Source organism: Ursus maritimus, unplaced genomic scaffold (assembly GCF_017311325.1).
Source record: "Ursus maritimus isolate PB19 unplaced genomic scaffold, ASM1731132v1 scaffold_34, whole genome shotgun sequence".
Taxonomy (NCBI): Eukaryota; Metazoa; Chordata; class Mammalia; order Carnivora; family Ursidae; genus Ursus; species Ursus maritimus.
The window spans coordinates 7,846,899-7,861,971 of record NW_024426008.1 but is presented as its reverse complement, the minus strand read 5'-3'; the positions used below and the strand labels follow the sequence as shown (position 1 = coordinate 7,861,971).

The following is a 15,073-nucleotide window of genomic DNA, read 5'->3' as shown; positions in this document are numbered from 1 at the left end:
TGCAGGGGGCAGGACAGCTGAAAATGCAGGCCCTGGTTCAAAAACTGAGAATTTGAAGATGGTGAGAACAGAGCATCAAACCAAGGGCAAGGTCCCTTTAAGAGCAGAGCCCCATGCAAATGCACCAGCTGAAGTGTGCCCCTGCATGCTGGTATCCCCTCTCATGAGGAACTTAGGCAGAAAGCCTAAAATGTAATCAGGAGCCTGACAGAGCAGAGTTTACAGCTGTAAAGGGAAATAGTATGCTTAAAAGAATCTATCCCCCTGATAGTATTATTTCAAAGGATGTGGAATTATCACTAAGATCTTAAAGAGTATGCTTATATGCTCACTTAGAAGGTAAGCAAGTAAGTAAACAAATACTGTTTCAAGTCCTTTATTTACTTACATAGTGGCTGGAGTCCTTATCATCCACCTTTCTTTTTTTGATGTCATTGGAAAATTCAGGCCCGTTTCTGCGTTTATCTGTGCCCCTTAGACTGTCTGGGACCAAGAGGGAATTACTCTGCAAGACAAAAAAAAAAAAAAAAAAAATCAAAGATTTCTTCCCAGGTCTCTTTGAACACATGAAAACCCAACCTGGATGGGACAGCTATTTTAGAAAGGTGATACCTGCACTTCCTTTCATTCCATGTAGTTCATCTCGTCTGAAGACTTTGATGGCAAACATTTATAGAGGTTTAAGCATTTAAAACGGAGACCCTGACTATGCAACAAAACCATCCAGAGCCTGGTGGGTCCTTCAGGCCCTACTCACTTAAAATGCTCTTCCATTCTCTTTTTACGGTTAGAGAGATGGGAGCTTGCTGTTTACATGTGGATGTTTTTATTCTTTCCCACTGCGATTTCCTGGTCAGGAATAGAAATGGCCTAGGAGTGGAACCTTGAGATTATTCTATCAGGCGTATTCTGTGACTGTAACAGTGTGTAGCCCTCGAAAAAGACACAGAGAGAGCAGGTGGGATTAACAGCATGGCTTCCTAAAAGGCAAATCACATTTTACACAGCAACAATGAAGGAACTCTTTTGAATTCTTTTAATTTACTGTTGAAAATAAGATTTGGTGTTCTTCGCCAACAGCACTGAAATTCAAGACCTAAAGCGAATGTTTCAGCCAGCGAATCTTCAACAGCGAGGCCTGCTCCCCCATGCAAAAGGAGGAACAAGGACTAATCTTTTCAACCAACCACACAGGATACTTTCATTCCCATGTGCTGAGTACGAACTGTTGACCCAAAGAAAACAGGCATTTTAGATATTTGGGGGTCACATGACAAGATCTGACATCCCTTCAATTCCCACCTCCCCTCAGGCTAAAGCATCAGAACATGTTACAATGAGTTCTTTTAAGTACAGGATTAGCATATGCAAGGGGGCAATTTGTTCAGTGGTGTGTTACTGCTTCGAACAATGCTGAAGGAGCTGTGCAAAAATCTCCCGCACAAAGCCCAGATAACCCCAATTTCTGCAAGACGCTGGAGAACTATTACGGGGATGTCCAGGGGCAACAGACAATTATGTTACCTTTCTCTGCCACAATTTTAAATAGAAGGGGCTGGGGGAAACCTTTAAGTCAGACCACCTCTAATGCAATGGCATGCACGAGAAGCGAATTTTAAAAACGGGGGTGGGGGGGTAAGGGAGAAGGTGTGTCTTTGCTCCTAACCAGCCCAAGGTGATCAGCCAGGTGGCTGGGTCTCAAAGCTACCTCAAGAAAACTGTGGACCCCACCACAGGAGCATTCCCAGCTCAACCACACACAGGAGGAAATCAAAACTAGGGACCGGGAGGCCATATGAAGCCGCTCTGCCCACTGCAGGGGCTGACGCTGAAGCCAGCAGAGCTTTGATTCAAGACCGTTCAGGCTACACAAATGCAGAGGCTTACATAAAAGCGGAAGGAGGGACTGGTGCAATTCAATACAGAGTAGCTCAGAGTAATGTCTTCAGCACAGTGTGTGGGGCTGAAAGGTGAACTGGCTGGATCCCTCCACTAATGACCGTGGTAAATGTCTGCTAAACACTAACCCCTCCGACCCAGATCCACTGGCTGATAGGACACGGGACACTTAACCAAACTCCTGAAGTGCTAACGTGCACTCCAAAAAGCTGAGCACGGGAAGGGAGTAGCAGCTTGAGCTCAGATATAAACAGCGTCCCAATACACCTGCCTGTGTTCTAGATTTTATCGGCTCTCAAAGGTCTCCTCGTCCAGACTCTGACCAGAGGCACTGAGGGCAGCACTATACAGCACTCAACTTTGCATCTGCCCCAGTGCCCAGAATGTGACACAGACTCGGTGTCCGCTGGCAACTTTAAAGTTAAGTCTCTCTCCACAGGGTCGCCTTCATGGCCTTCCTGCTATAACCAGCGCCGGGCATCCAAACCGCTCAGCCATTCAAAGATAGCTTTTTAATGATCTTATTTATTTTTAATGGTGTCAAGTGGTACTGTAAACATAAAAGTAAACTATGCTCCTGTTAGCAACAATGCAATTTCTGTTAGAAACAGTAACATTTCTATAGTTAGAACCCCGAAGCCTGTCAAGCTTTGAGGACTCTGCTTCTATGTGTTAGAAGTTACTACTGTAATTCTTGCTTGAACGGCTTAAATGAGGCCTATAATCTGAATAGGTTTTGAAAAGCTCTGGAAGTTCCTCTAAATTTGGACAGGGCTAGTAATTAGCACCGCTACTTATGTGAAAATTGGCTCCATTCAAAATGGCAGACTCAGACAAGTTGCAAAACACAGTGTCTCATCGTACCTTTGATGCTGTAAAATGGATTCAAAACAAGGCAGCAAAGACTGTGGGCTGGGAAGGCCTGGGGGAGCCACAGTCAGGAGCTGGGGGGGAGCTGATTCACACGGCAGCCCCGCCAAAAATGGACTTCCTTTTACCCCTGTTCCCATGAACCCGGTCTTCTTTGTGTAATTGTCCCCGACATCTTCCAGCCCTGACACTGCTTTCATTGTTGTTCCTGATTTAAGCAAATGGTTCCAGCCTAATGAACTTCACTGTCAGTAACAATAGCTGTTTTGGTTAATGACTGCCTAGGTGACCCTAATCTTCATGGTTCCCTCGTGTGTTCCCCAGAAACCCAAAAGTGACTTCACAGGTGTTACTGGATGTCTCATGATACCAGAAGTTTTGTGTTGTTTTCTTTTTTTTTCCCCCCTCATGCTCTCTGTTTTCCTCACACACCAGCTTATGCTCTTCATGACCCAGGGTGGAGTAACCACCATACTGATGGTCATTAAGAGCCATTTTAGGGGCGCCTGGGTAGCCCAGTCGTTAAGCATCTGCCTTCGGCTCAGGGAGTGATCCTGGCGTTATGGGATCGAGCCCCACATCAGGCTCCTCCGCTATGAGCCTGCTTCTTCCTCTCCCACTCCCCCTGCTTGTGTTCCCTCTCTTGCTGGCTGTCTCTATCTCTGTCAAATAAATAAATAAAATCTTAAAAAAAAAAGATCCATTTTACACACATTTTAAGAATAAAGAGATTATACCTGGGTATTGAACGAATATCATTTGGATCTTTCAAAATCTATCTTGATTCTATCTTGATTTGTTAGATCTGGACTAGAATAAGATAGGATCACATTTAACATTAATGTTTAGCATTTAATCAACATTTAAGAAGAAGCCATTTGCAAAAGAATGAAACTGAGGTTGCTTGACTTTAAGTCTTTTTTTTTTTTTCAAAACTTGTGCATTGGAAACACAGAAGGTAATTAGAATCCCACCTTTGAAGAGGCCAAAGCAACCTTTAAAGACTTATTCATCTTCTTCATCCCCCTCCTTTTATCTGGAGGCTGACCAGAGAGGGGAGGCGATTTATCTAAAGTCACCAAGCTCTTCCCATTAAGTCAAGGCATCTCTACTCCCAGAGGAGTGATTCTTAAATTATGTACATAAAATCCTTGCCCCCACATACTTATCACTGAAGAGTCACACTGGCTCTTTAGCCATTAACATTTAACCATTTAACATTCTAACGTGACATAATAATGCCTAATGCACCCTGCATGCTTTCTCTGACCACCCTCCGCAAACCACAGTCTGTCTGTCTGTCTGTCTCTCTCTCTCTCTCTCACACACACACACACACACACACACACGCACACACGGTTTTATGCCACCATACAAAAACCGCAAACATACTACAAAAAAGTACATTCTACATTAAAATGACCTGAAAACAGCCCCAAATTCCTGCCTTTCCACTCATGAATCCTGCCATTTATAACCCAAGATGTGCGCTAAAACAGGCCTCAGCAGAGAGCAACAAAGCAGTCCGGAGACACACAGTGCCGCTTCACGCGACGTCACTCGTGGCCGCCAGCAGCTCTGAAGACCGAGCTGCCACCAGACTTCTACCAGTGTCCATGTTTTGAAAGACTTTAATCTACCAAACAGCATTCATCAAGTAAAGTTCATTTTCAAACATTTAATCTGCCAAATAAATATTTAATTGTGAATCAGTGGGTTTTTTTGTTGTTTTTTTTTTTTTGATCAGCATGAGAACTAGTGTTACCACACTGACTGATATACTCTCATTCTAGCCAAGAAACTCAATGTTTTATTCACCTTGCAGCTGGTAAAATTTAAGTGTCTGCCAGAATTTTTCAAAAACGATAATTACTGGGCAGATTTCTATTACAAATGTCCCAAGGTCTGGGATTTTCAAGACTGTATATATAAAGTTTCCCTTTGTTTTAAAATTGTTTTAACTAAACAAAATCATCTTATTTACTGTGTGTCTTCCACGAGAGCTCAAAATTGGACATTTATACAGCCCACAGGGGAGATTACAAATCTGAGCAAATCAAGGCCGGAAAACACACTATCACTTCAAAACAAACTAAAATTCTAAAACCATGATGAGTTTCTGTACTTTACATGTTGCACACACTTATGGGAATGGAGCCAAGTAAAACGATAAAGGGAGAGGTATATCTGACAGGCCTCTGGAGAAAAAAGATCCCCCCTGGAGCACTGAGTACCGGAGTCAGAAAGGGAGTCCACAAGACCCGTTAGCCCCACGGGCATGCCTTTCCCTCCATTTATAGGTGGAAACTACACATGAAATGAGGAGATGAGGGGCAAAAAAAGAGAAAACATGCACCCCAAGGGAACTCTCCTTCTTAAAAAATCTGGAGCACAGAAAATCTCAGTGTGCGCCTTCACTGACCACAGGCCAACTGCTGGCTACCACTACTACATGCTTCCTGAGGGTCATTTCTCTCGCTCACAGTGGTGTGATAAGCTACAAGACCAAAAGAGCTACTCAGAGAAGAAAAGGAAAAGTAGCAGAACTTCTCACGTTACAACTGGTGTATGCTACCTCGAGTTGCCAAATCCAGATCACGTCATCCTAACTGGGTGAACCATGTTTCGTAAACACACATACCACGACTAGCCTCTGCTGTAGTCCTCTGGGTGCAAGGTAACTAGAGAGTTGGCAGAGTGTTTGAACCTAGTGGGCAGAAGTGCACAATTCTTCTCTCAAAGCAAAAACAAACATCCAAATGCAATCCTTAAACCATACCTTCATATAAGAACTTCCAATGGTAAAGCATCAGTCTGTTGCACTTGAGAGAACATTCAGTTGAATCAAAAGAAAACATCATCATCTGGACTCTGTGTTACCTTTATTCTCACTGTTTTGGACAATGATGTTTCTATTTCATGCTCTGAATACCCACCCAAGATTGAGGCAGGGAGACCCAGATGCTTCAATACGGATAAAAGCCCGTCTTTACACCCTTGGTTCCAAGACTTCCACTTTTCTTTAGCAATTTAACAGTAATGGCTGTTCATGTAAACGGAGATATTCTGGGAGGTAAACTCCAGGAAATATGAAAGAAACAGGTTTAATGGAATGTTACCCTGTCAGTGTTACCAGAACATTCGTTACAGAGCCTTCATGTTTCCTTCATGGATTCTGAGACCTCAAAGCAACTCTTCTGCCAACCATGTCTAAACCTTGAAGCCACCAGCAGCAAATCTGAAAGGAAAAGCTGCTCATGGAGACAGCAAAAGCTAGACAGGTTTCCCTAATGTGAAAATAATGCACATTATTCAAATGGATGTCTTGAGCTGCCATGCTGATTCCCCTTGGGAACTTTCTCCTCCCCGCAGGAAAAGTGTTTGTGTCAGAGGTACAGACTGGAAACTCATGACACCTCATTTATCCTCAGTTACACTAAGGCAGTGGGAACCTAATTTGCTAGCACACTCTACACTGACAATTAACTTCCCGGCGAACATTAAAACAATTAGGTAGTGACGCACCCCCATCACATCTGTGTGCCTTCTCCATCTACACCTGGTACCAATTAAGCCGTCACCCTGCGCTGTACTTTTCACGGCAGTCCAACGGGGTCATTCACAGATTCTGCCTGACATCTCAACAAATGCATTTTTAACCCCTAAAACTAACGGGATCCCCACTTGTCAACAGGGAGAAGGGTTAAGAAAATGAAGATGTGTGGAAATGTGTCCACTTGGCAACCGCATCACATCTCAGGAGCCCTGCTTGTGAAGTGGGTCTGAAGGGTACACATCGACTTTTCATATAGTTTGAATGCAAAATAGGGGAAGGAACCTGCGTGTTCTTGCACCTCGATCTAGGAACTCGGCACTGTCAGATGCAGATGAGTGGTTCAGTCAGGAGAACTCCCAGAAAGGAAGGTAGCCATGTAGAAGGCATACAGACCCAGCAAATACGTGAGCCGAGAGAGGGACTAGAACACGAGATAGATACCCCCGGCGTCACTCGCAAAGTAACGTAATATTTTCTATCGGCTTTCTGGTTTTTTAGAGTCAAGATGACCGATGCCCCATTTTCACTGCGAGCACAGTGAGATAAAACCCAAACATTTCTCCAGTTACACTTGGGCCCCAATATCCACCCGGCAAGTTACAGCATCCACAGTAAAAACACACCTCCACCTGGTACACAGACCACTCCCGACCATCTAGAAACCACTGTCATTTTCCTTTCTTCCAGGGTTTACCCTTCTCACAGCAGTGATGCAGTGAGCAGTTTTCCCAGAGGATCTGTTTTTTAAGCACGTAGTTTTCAATTTTGCCAAAAAGGAAATCTGCCGAGACAACTGCTGAAGAAAACTTAGTGTTTTCCACTGTGCCTAAATATTGAAATTTTAGGTGACTCATCTCAGTTTTATCCTTCACTTCCAGGCAATTCCTTGAAATAAGTCAGGAGATAAATTCATAAACAGTTAGGCAGAAACATTTCCTCCTTTGGCGAAGTTATCAGGAGCCCAACCGAGTTCAACACGGGCTGGGGCAGTCTCCTGCTCTCCACACCGAGAAACATCAGTCACTGTCCGCTTCTCCACAACTGCCTCACACATTTGAAAACAGGAAAAGAAACCACCAGTAACTACACTGAGTGTGACTAATAATGCATTTATGGCTGTCTTGCTACCCCGTAGGTAAAGAGGATGGGGAGGACATTCCTAAAGGCTTGCTGTGCTATGTCTGATGTCTTCCCGCTTGTGGTCCCTAAAACCCCTCACCCCCGTGAGGCAGCCCCCATCACCAATTTATAGATGAGGCCAGGGGAAAGTTCCAAAGGATGAAACACCTGGTCCATGCCAGAATACCACTGACGTCTGCCTCTGTCCAAAACCGGTGTTCTTTTTATCACCCCATGCCCCAGGGCTACTGGGAGCTAATGTGATATTCACAAACGTAAAATTTCAGAAAAAGGACAACAGTAAAGTATTCTCCAAAGAGACTCATGTCTTACATTCTCCTTGCACTCTATAGCGCTGAGTTCACATGATTTGAGGAAAAAAGACTAAGGGTGGTCCTTAGTAGGATCTAGTAGGATTTGGTCCTACCAATTAACTAGTTAGAAAGAACAGCTACAGAAGAAACACAAAGACACTACCTCATATTAAGTAAAGTGATGGCTGTCATCACTATTTTTTAACTAAGTTCTAAAGTTGAACTCGGTAATTCTATAAAGTCAGTTTGGGAGTGACAACCCAGTCCCTCAGAAAGACATAATCTAAATCTCTACCTCCATTAATTAACTGTATGATTAGAAGTACCTAGCCTCCTTGAGCTTGGTGTCTTACCGGTAAGATGATGGTGTTGCACCATCGTGACCTCTAAATACATTAACAGGGCTTACACTTGTTGGGGCCAGGGACCCCTTTTGAGAATTTGATGAAAGTTATCATCTCTCTCCCCAACTACAGAAAAGAACACCAACCCAGAGCACTAAGCACACAGTTTTAGAGGGGTTCAAGGACCTCCTGAAGCCCACGCATGGACTCTGCCTAAGTCCACAGACCCTGTGCTCGGGAGTCTCTCCCAGACACCTATCCCCATCATCTCATCCCTCTTCCAAATGTTCCAAATAGTGATCACATTCCAATGTTTTTCATTTAACAAATATGTGGCTGTGACATTAAAAGATATCACTGCAAAATGGCAGCAAGTACAACTGACCTTTGAACAACTTAGGGAGCAGGGGCACGCCCCCCCATCTCAGTCAAAAATCCATACCTAGCTTTTGACTCCCCCCAAACTTAAGAGCTAGTAGTCTACTGTGGACCGGAAGCCTTACCGATAACACCGTTGATTAACACATATTTTGTATATGTACTCTATACTGCGCTCTTAAAAGTAAGCTAGAGAAGAGAATGTTAAGAAAATCATAAGAGAAAACACACTTATGGTGCTGTCCTGTGTTTATCAACAAAAATCCACACATAAGTGGACCTGCACAGTTCAAACCCGTGTTGTTAAAGGGTCAACTCTACACACAGTGTCTCACACAGTGCTCAGCACACAGTACAGGCTCGTTAAATAGTCCTTAAACAAATAGTATCAAAACACAGGGTCTTACTCATGTTTTTTAGCCCCCATGCAATGCTTTGCCAATTCTCTGATTCCAGGTCTTTCAAGCAGATATATTGGAAGATTGCCTTCAGCCAAAACTGAACACAGTTCATCTTTACATTCATTGAAATATCTGCAGTTTTTATTACTACATAAGAAATAAAGTCCTTTTTGTTAGGTCATGCCCTATTTCTTTGCTCAACTGTAGAACTCTGACAAGTAGCCTTATGTTTAAAAAAAAAAAAGCAAACAAGTTTTGCAAATTAGTAAAAACAATAGTCAGATCTTAATTTAAAATCAACAGCCAAATAGCCCTCTTAAAAGTTATTCCCTTCGTCATTCATCCCCTTCAAAAAGAAGAGAGTTAAAAAATAGTGTCCATATTTTCACTGTCCTTAGTACCTTCATTTGGTGGGGGGGGGGTTTACATTAAAACAGGCTACAGTAAGGCTCTTTGTTTTCCTACCAAATAATCTTAAAATAAACAAATATAAACTATCTACAAACCAGGTTTAGACTCGCAGATGAAAATCCATACACACTCACGCTCCCTCTGGGTCTACAAAAGTCCCTGACTGCTGCACTTGATACATATAATTATCATGTTTGTTCAATACAGAAAGAACAGCAGGAAAAAATACAACTATATAGTAGCGTGGAATGTTTCAGAACTCTTTAGTCTTATTTACGACAGAGGTTCTCCGTTTGGTCCAAGGACCCTTGAGGTTCCCGGAGACCATTACAAATCTCTACGGGGGCAGATCTTCCTTCTACACCTCAACCAAACCAATGTACTGCAACAGACAGGACGCAAAAACTGATGAGAATACATCTATCCTCTCTTCAGGCACCGAAGATAATGTGCAAACGAGCAGAACAAAGCCACTCTTCCCGCTGTATTTTTTTGTTTTGGAAAATATTTAATTTTCATTAATAATGTTACTTATGCTAACACAAATTAAGTAGCTCTTTACCAGTTCAAGTGATTTTGTTTTGTTTTGTTTTGTTTTATTTCGTAGTCCAGAAAAACTTCAAAATATATAATCCACACAGAGAAAAATTCTCTGGGGTCATCAGTAATTTTACTTTAAGATGTAAAGATCCTGAGACCATAAGGTTTGAAAACCACGGCCCTGTTGCAACTGCCCTTAACCCCTCAATGGTTAAAACGGCAGCAATACAGAGTAATCAACTGACTTTTTCTGCCAAGTGAAATTTGACTTCATGATTCAAATCACTTTATTAAACAGAGAAGCACTACAATATTTTGGTCCCTAGCAGTACACATCATCTCATTACCCACTGCTTCTCATATTCAGTTCTACACAAGTTTAAAGAGCTACGTCATTTTCTATAACTGCAGCAAAACCCCACTTATGTGGACAGCGAACAGTTTCATTCCTCTCTACAGATGGAATTAAATGTTTAGGTTACAAATTAATGTAGTTTTCCCATTTTATATCATCATCACCAAGAGAGGTCTATAATAATTAGGCGGAAAACACATTTATTCTGAAAATGCCCACTAAAATTATCATTAAGACTTGTGAAACACTGGATGTGAAAGAGACATGCAGATAGCACGTTAAGTAACCACTGACTTCATGTTATTATACAGAGTGGTTTATGCCATGCCTCCACATACTTTGACTTCAAAGTTCATTGGCGGTGAACTCAACGTGAGGACCTACAAACAACTGAAATTCAAGGGCTGTTTTGCACTTGGAGGGTACAACTCTCAGCCTTCCTCCAGCCCCACCGTCACCTCCCCAGTGCATTAAGTTCTTGCATTTGCCAGCCAGCACCACAAACAGGTTATTTGATATACGCAGACACACACGCAGAGCTATGGAAAAATGGGTTCAGCCCGCACACCTCAGCTATCACTCCTGCCACAGCATCTCGCAGAAATACATACTATGGTCCCCCTTCCACAACTGTCTAGAACTCTTGCTGAAACTCTCTACAATCTGAGATCCTCCGATATTTCTGTCACCTTTCCTCAGTGCTTTGAGAAAGTGCTTGTAATATGTGTGCCTACATACCCCTGACTATAGCTACATTTCCTGCGTTGCCTTACATCTCGCAAGCACTCGGCAAACACACGGTGACTGGCAATGAGACAGTACTGAGAACAGAAAGCTAATTTAGAAATACAGTTCCAAACCGAGAATCAGTTCAATGAATGAAAACCTGCAGCAGACGACAGGACAGCAGCTTTCTCGACATCTTCTGCCATCTCTGTTCTTCGGTCCAGGATTAGGGTTTTTAATTTGACATTCTATTGAGTGAACATGGCACAGAAGAGGACAATCTACAGCGACACTGAGACAGCCACAAACATAAAGGTCACCTCCATCAAAGTCAGTTTACTTAGGTTTGCACTTTGGGAGTAGGATATTTTATTCCCTAGCTGGAATTTTTCCTCCCCTCTTTCCCTTAAAACTAGCCACCCCATCCTTTCACCTTATCTATTGCCCCCAACGCATCCTGATATGTAAAGTACACAACCAACTTTTGATTTCGGCTCAGGTCATGATCTCAGGGTCATGAGATCGAACTTCGCACAGGGCTCCGCACTGGGCGTGGAGCCTGCTTGAGATTCTCTCTCCCCCTGTCCCTCTGGCCCTACCCCCCATCTCTCTCCCTCTCAAAACAAAACAAAACAAAACACACACACAAAAAACAAAACAAAGTAACACCAAGATCGGGTCTCAAAGAGAATTTTTAAAGTAGCCCCTATTCTACACAGAAGAGGGAAAAAACTTTCTGTGCACAAATGCTTTACCCACCGCCCCCACCCCAAACTGCTAAAAAAAGGATCAGAATGATTTAAAAGTTCAGTATCTCAATTCTGCTACAATATTTAGATTTAACCTGGTCAAAATACTGCCATGTTCAGAAGGAAAAGAAAGGCGGAAGAAAGGAGGCAAAAACTGTAGGTTATCCTCGCTGAAAAGGGGCCAATTTCTCACTCCATTTACTCCACAACATTTGAGAGATGCATTTCAGATTCGCTCTCCCCACAGCTTATTGGCAGATACACGTACAGACTGAACGTGCAGTATGTAAAATGGGTAAGATTTAGGCCGGTGAAAAAAATGAACCCTTATAAGCCCAGAGCCTCCGTCCACTGAGTTTCCTTGTTTTTAAGAGCTTACTCAGACGCTCTGTTCTTTGGTCAAAAATAAATTTAAGTTCAAGTTCACCCTCCAAGGACAATTACGAAAAGAAAACTAGATATGGAAACCTAGCAACTAAGATGCATTTGTAGAGGATAATGAATAAGGTTTAGGTAGAAATAACACATTACTAACCAATTTCACATATGGATTGTGACCTCTTGCCTGTAAAACTGATTTAAGATAAAAACGAATACTCTTTTAAAACTACAGGCAACCTGGAGTCGGAATGCAATGATAAACATATTTTTTAACGTGGGTCTGGGGCACAGACTGATCAAAGTGTATTTCCAAGTAAGTAATCAAAGCAGACAACTCTGCCTCCAAATCATGTCCCTCTCATCTCACAGGTTTTATTAAAAATGAAAAAAAAAAAAAAAAAGACAAAGGTGGGGGAGGGGGGTGGACAGTCATATAGAAGAAAGAAAGAAAGAAAGAAAGAAAGAAAGAAAGAAAGAGAGAGAGAGAAAGAAAGGAAGGAAGGAAGGAAGGAAGGAAGGAAGGAAGGAAAGAAAGAAAGAAAGAAAGAAAGAAAGAAAGAAAGAAAGAAAGAAAGAAAGAAAGGAACCAGGTCACTGAGAGAGACAGGGAGCATATGCGTCTGTGTGGCTGTGTTTTAACAAAGGCAGCTTGGGGTACATTGCAGGAAGGGCAATGTGTTTCTGTACAGCACGCGTTTGAGTACTTACTGTGCCCGGTTCTCTGTCTGCTCCCGAGGTTACCAAGAAACGCACAGACATGCCCGTTCAGACACAGAGGCAAGAACAGAAATAAAAAAAAGGGGGGAATAATTAGAACACAAGCCCCAAACAGTTTTAAAAATGGCTTTTATTTATATAAGTCATTGCACATTCCTAATACAGTGATTTCCTGAAAATTACAGTATTTTGTAAACATAAGATTTACAGTTTAACCATACACAAAGCCTATTTTTTTATTTCTTGACAGAATAAATTACTTTTCTTCAAAAAATTAGTCAAGTGCAATTTTGCCCAATATTTAATGCATACTAGAATTAAAGCCTATGAAACTAAGTAGTAACAGATGCAATTATCAAACCTTTCATTTGAACACATTCACTTTCAAATTTAACTTCTTATTTCGCCCCATTTAACAACATTACTTTCTTTGAAAATTACCCAATTAAGCAGTTAACAGTTTTCCATAATATGGTACAGGCCACTGGCATTAACTAGGCAGTTGCCAAGATGTCAAGATGCCTGCCATCTAAAGAGATCGAGGAATCTACAGATGCCCACGGTAAACCCTGAAAACCTCCAGGGAGAACTGTGTTTCAGTGGCCAAGCTTTGCGACAGTTCCTCTTAGCTCATTGTTTGCTCTCTGTATGGGGTGGGGCTCTCTTGAGCGGTGCACACAACTTTGCAGCACTGTCTGAGTATCAGGACCAAGTCCTAATCTGGCTTGCCCGGCCTCTCACCTCTGTGGTGTTCTGCCTCGTGGTGCTTCTTGTCATCTTTTATTGCCAAGTGAGACTGCCCACTCAGAGCACTAGACAGCGCCAGGAGGCCAGCACTGCCCCCGAGGGGCGGCATTCCAGGAGGCTGAAGTCCCGAAGGGTGAGGCGTTAGGGGCACTGGGGGTCCGTGGCCGTGAGAAAGATGCTGAGCTTGCAACTGCTGCTGCTGTTGGTGGTGGTGAAAGAAGAAGGGGAAGAGGAGGTACAGGTGGGGAGGGGAGGAAGAGATGAGAGGACAGGGAAGAGGGAGAGGAAGAGGGGAGAGAGGAAGGGAAGGAGGAAGAGGTGAGAGGAAGGGGTGGAGGAGGAAGGAGAGGAAGAAGGGGAGGAGGTGAGAGAGGAAGGGGAGGAGGTGAGAGAGGAAGGGGAGGAGGTGAGAGAGGAAGGAGCAGAGGATGAGGTGAAGGTGGCAGCAACATCCAGAGGAGAATGGAGGAAACACAACAGGAGGTTCAACAAACACATGCAGGGACCAAAGAGACAAAGGGAGGAAAGGGAGGGGGGGGAATGTGATTAGCATTTTCAGTTCATCAAAAGTTTCCATCTATACAGTTATCTTTCCCCATCTTCCCAAAATATCATCCAAGATCTATCTACACTGCCTCCTTCTGGTCTGAGTCCTGCCCGCAGAGTGCGGCTGTCATGAGCAGTAGGCCAGGCTAGCACTCCCGTGTTAGATCCATCTCGAAGCGCCTCCAGGGATGAAATCACCGAAGGCGAGACTCTTCCTGATTTCAGGAAGGTTAAGATGGGGGAGGTGCAGATGTGCACCCTGCAAACCAGAAACTCTGCTCTCCACTAGTCACCAGTTATGAGGTGACTCTGTTTCCCCAATATTCTTGTGCTAATTTACCACAATGGTATGATGAGGCGTAACCAAAATACTACCATAAATTAATGGAAGGCTGAAGAAATATCTAGCCTCTCGTAGGCACGCACCTCCCCCTCCCAAGTAGCCCTGTGTCCTTATTTCACTGAGCCCTCACAGAGCTAGGAAGAAGCACTGATATTCCCGTGTCACAGAAGGAACCAAGGCGCAGGGCGGTAAGGAACCTGCCGAGGTTCTCCCACCAGGCGGGAGGGGGGTGGGGTCATGTAGGAACGATCCCCATGACAACACTTGGGTCACCGTCCCACCACACACAGAGGGAGGCCCTGGGGGCCACGCTGTGACAGCCTGAAGAAACCACAGGTGGAAGACCATAGCATGAAACTGCTTATCACTCCCTTTCTCCGGAGCCCCACACCCCAAACTCACCCCCCCCTCAATGTCACAGAGGGATGAGACCCAGAGAAGCCATGACGAGGAACTGTCATGGTGGTGTGGGACTGTCCCCACAGTCACCCAGGTCCCCACTCCCAAATGCCTTTGCCTCTATCCCTTAACCCATTCCAGAAGTCAGAAATGTGCTCACACTAAAAAGTACCATTGCTCTCATATATTATATTGAAGAGCGTGTTATAGTAAATGAAAAAGTATCCAAAGAAATGGCCCCTGAGCCATAAATCAGGCCACATTTCAGCTGTCCAACA

General features: G+C 43.5%; 1 protein-coding gene across 4 annotated transcripts in view; it reads right to left on the bottom strand.

The window, feature by feature from the left end:
- Positions 1 to 15,073, bottom strand: part of TLE1 (TLE family member 1, transcriptional corepressor) — an 84,890-nt gene that overhangs the window by 30,544 nt on the left and 39,273 nt on the right. For 3 of the 4 annotated variants that reach the window (XM_040620210.1, XM_040620212.1, XM_040620213.1), the window contains 3 exons: positions 13,502 to 13,706; positions 12,752 to 12,768; positions 389 to 505 (listed from right to left, as the gene is read on the bottom strand). In XM_040620210.1, the coding sequence (XP_040476144.1) occupies positions 389 to 505; positions 12,752 to 12,768; positions 13,502 to 13,706 (339 nt within the window). The remainder of the gene's footprint in view (positions 1 to 388; positions 506 to 12,751; positions 12,769 to 13,501; positions 13,707 to 15,073) is intronic. The other variant, XM_040620211.1, reaches the window with a different exon arrangement.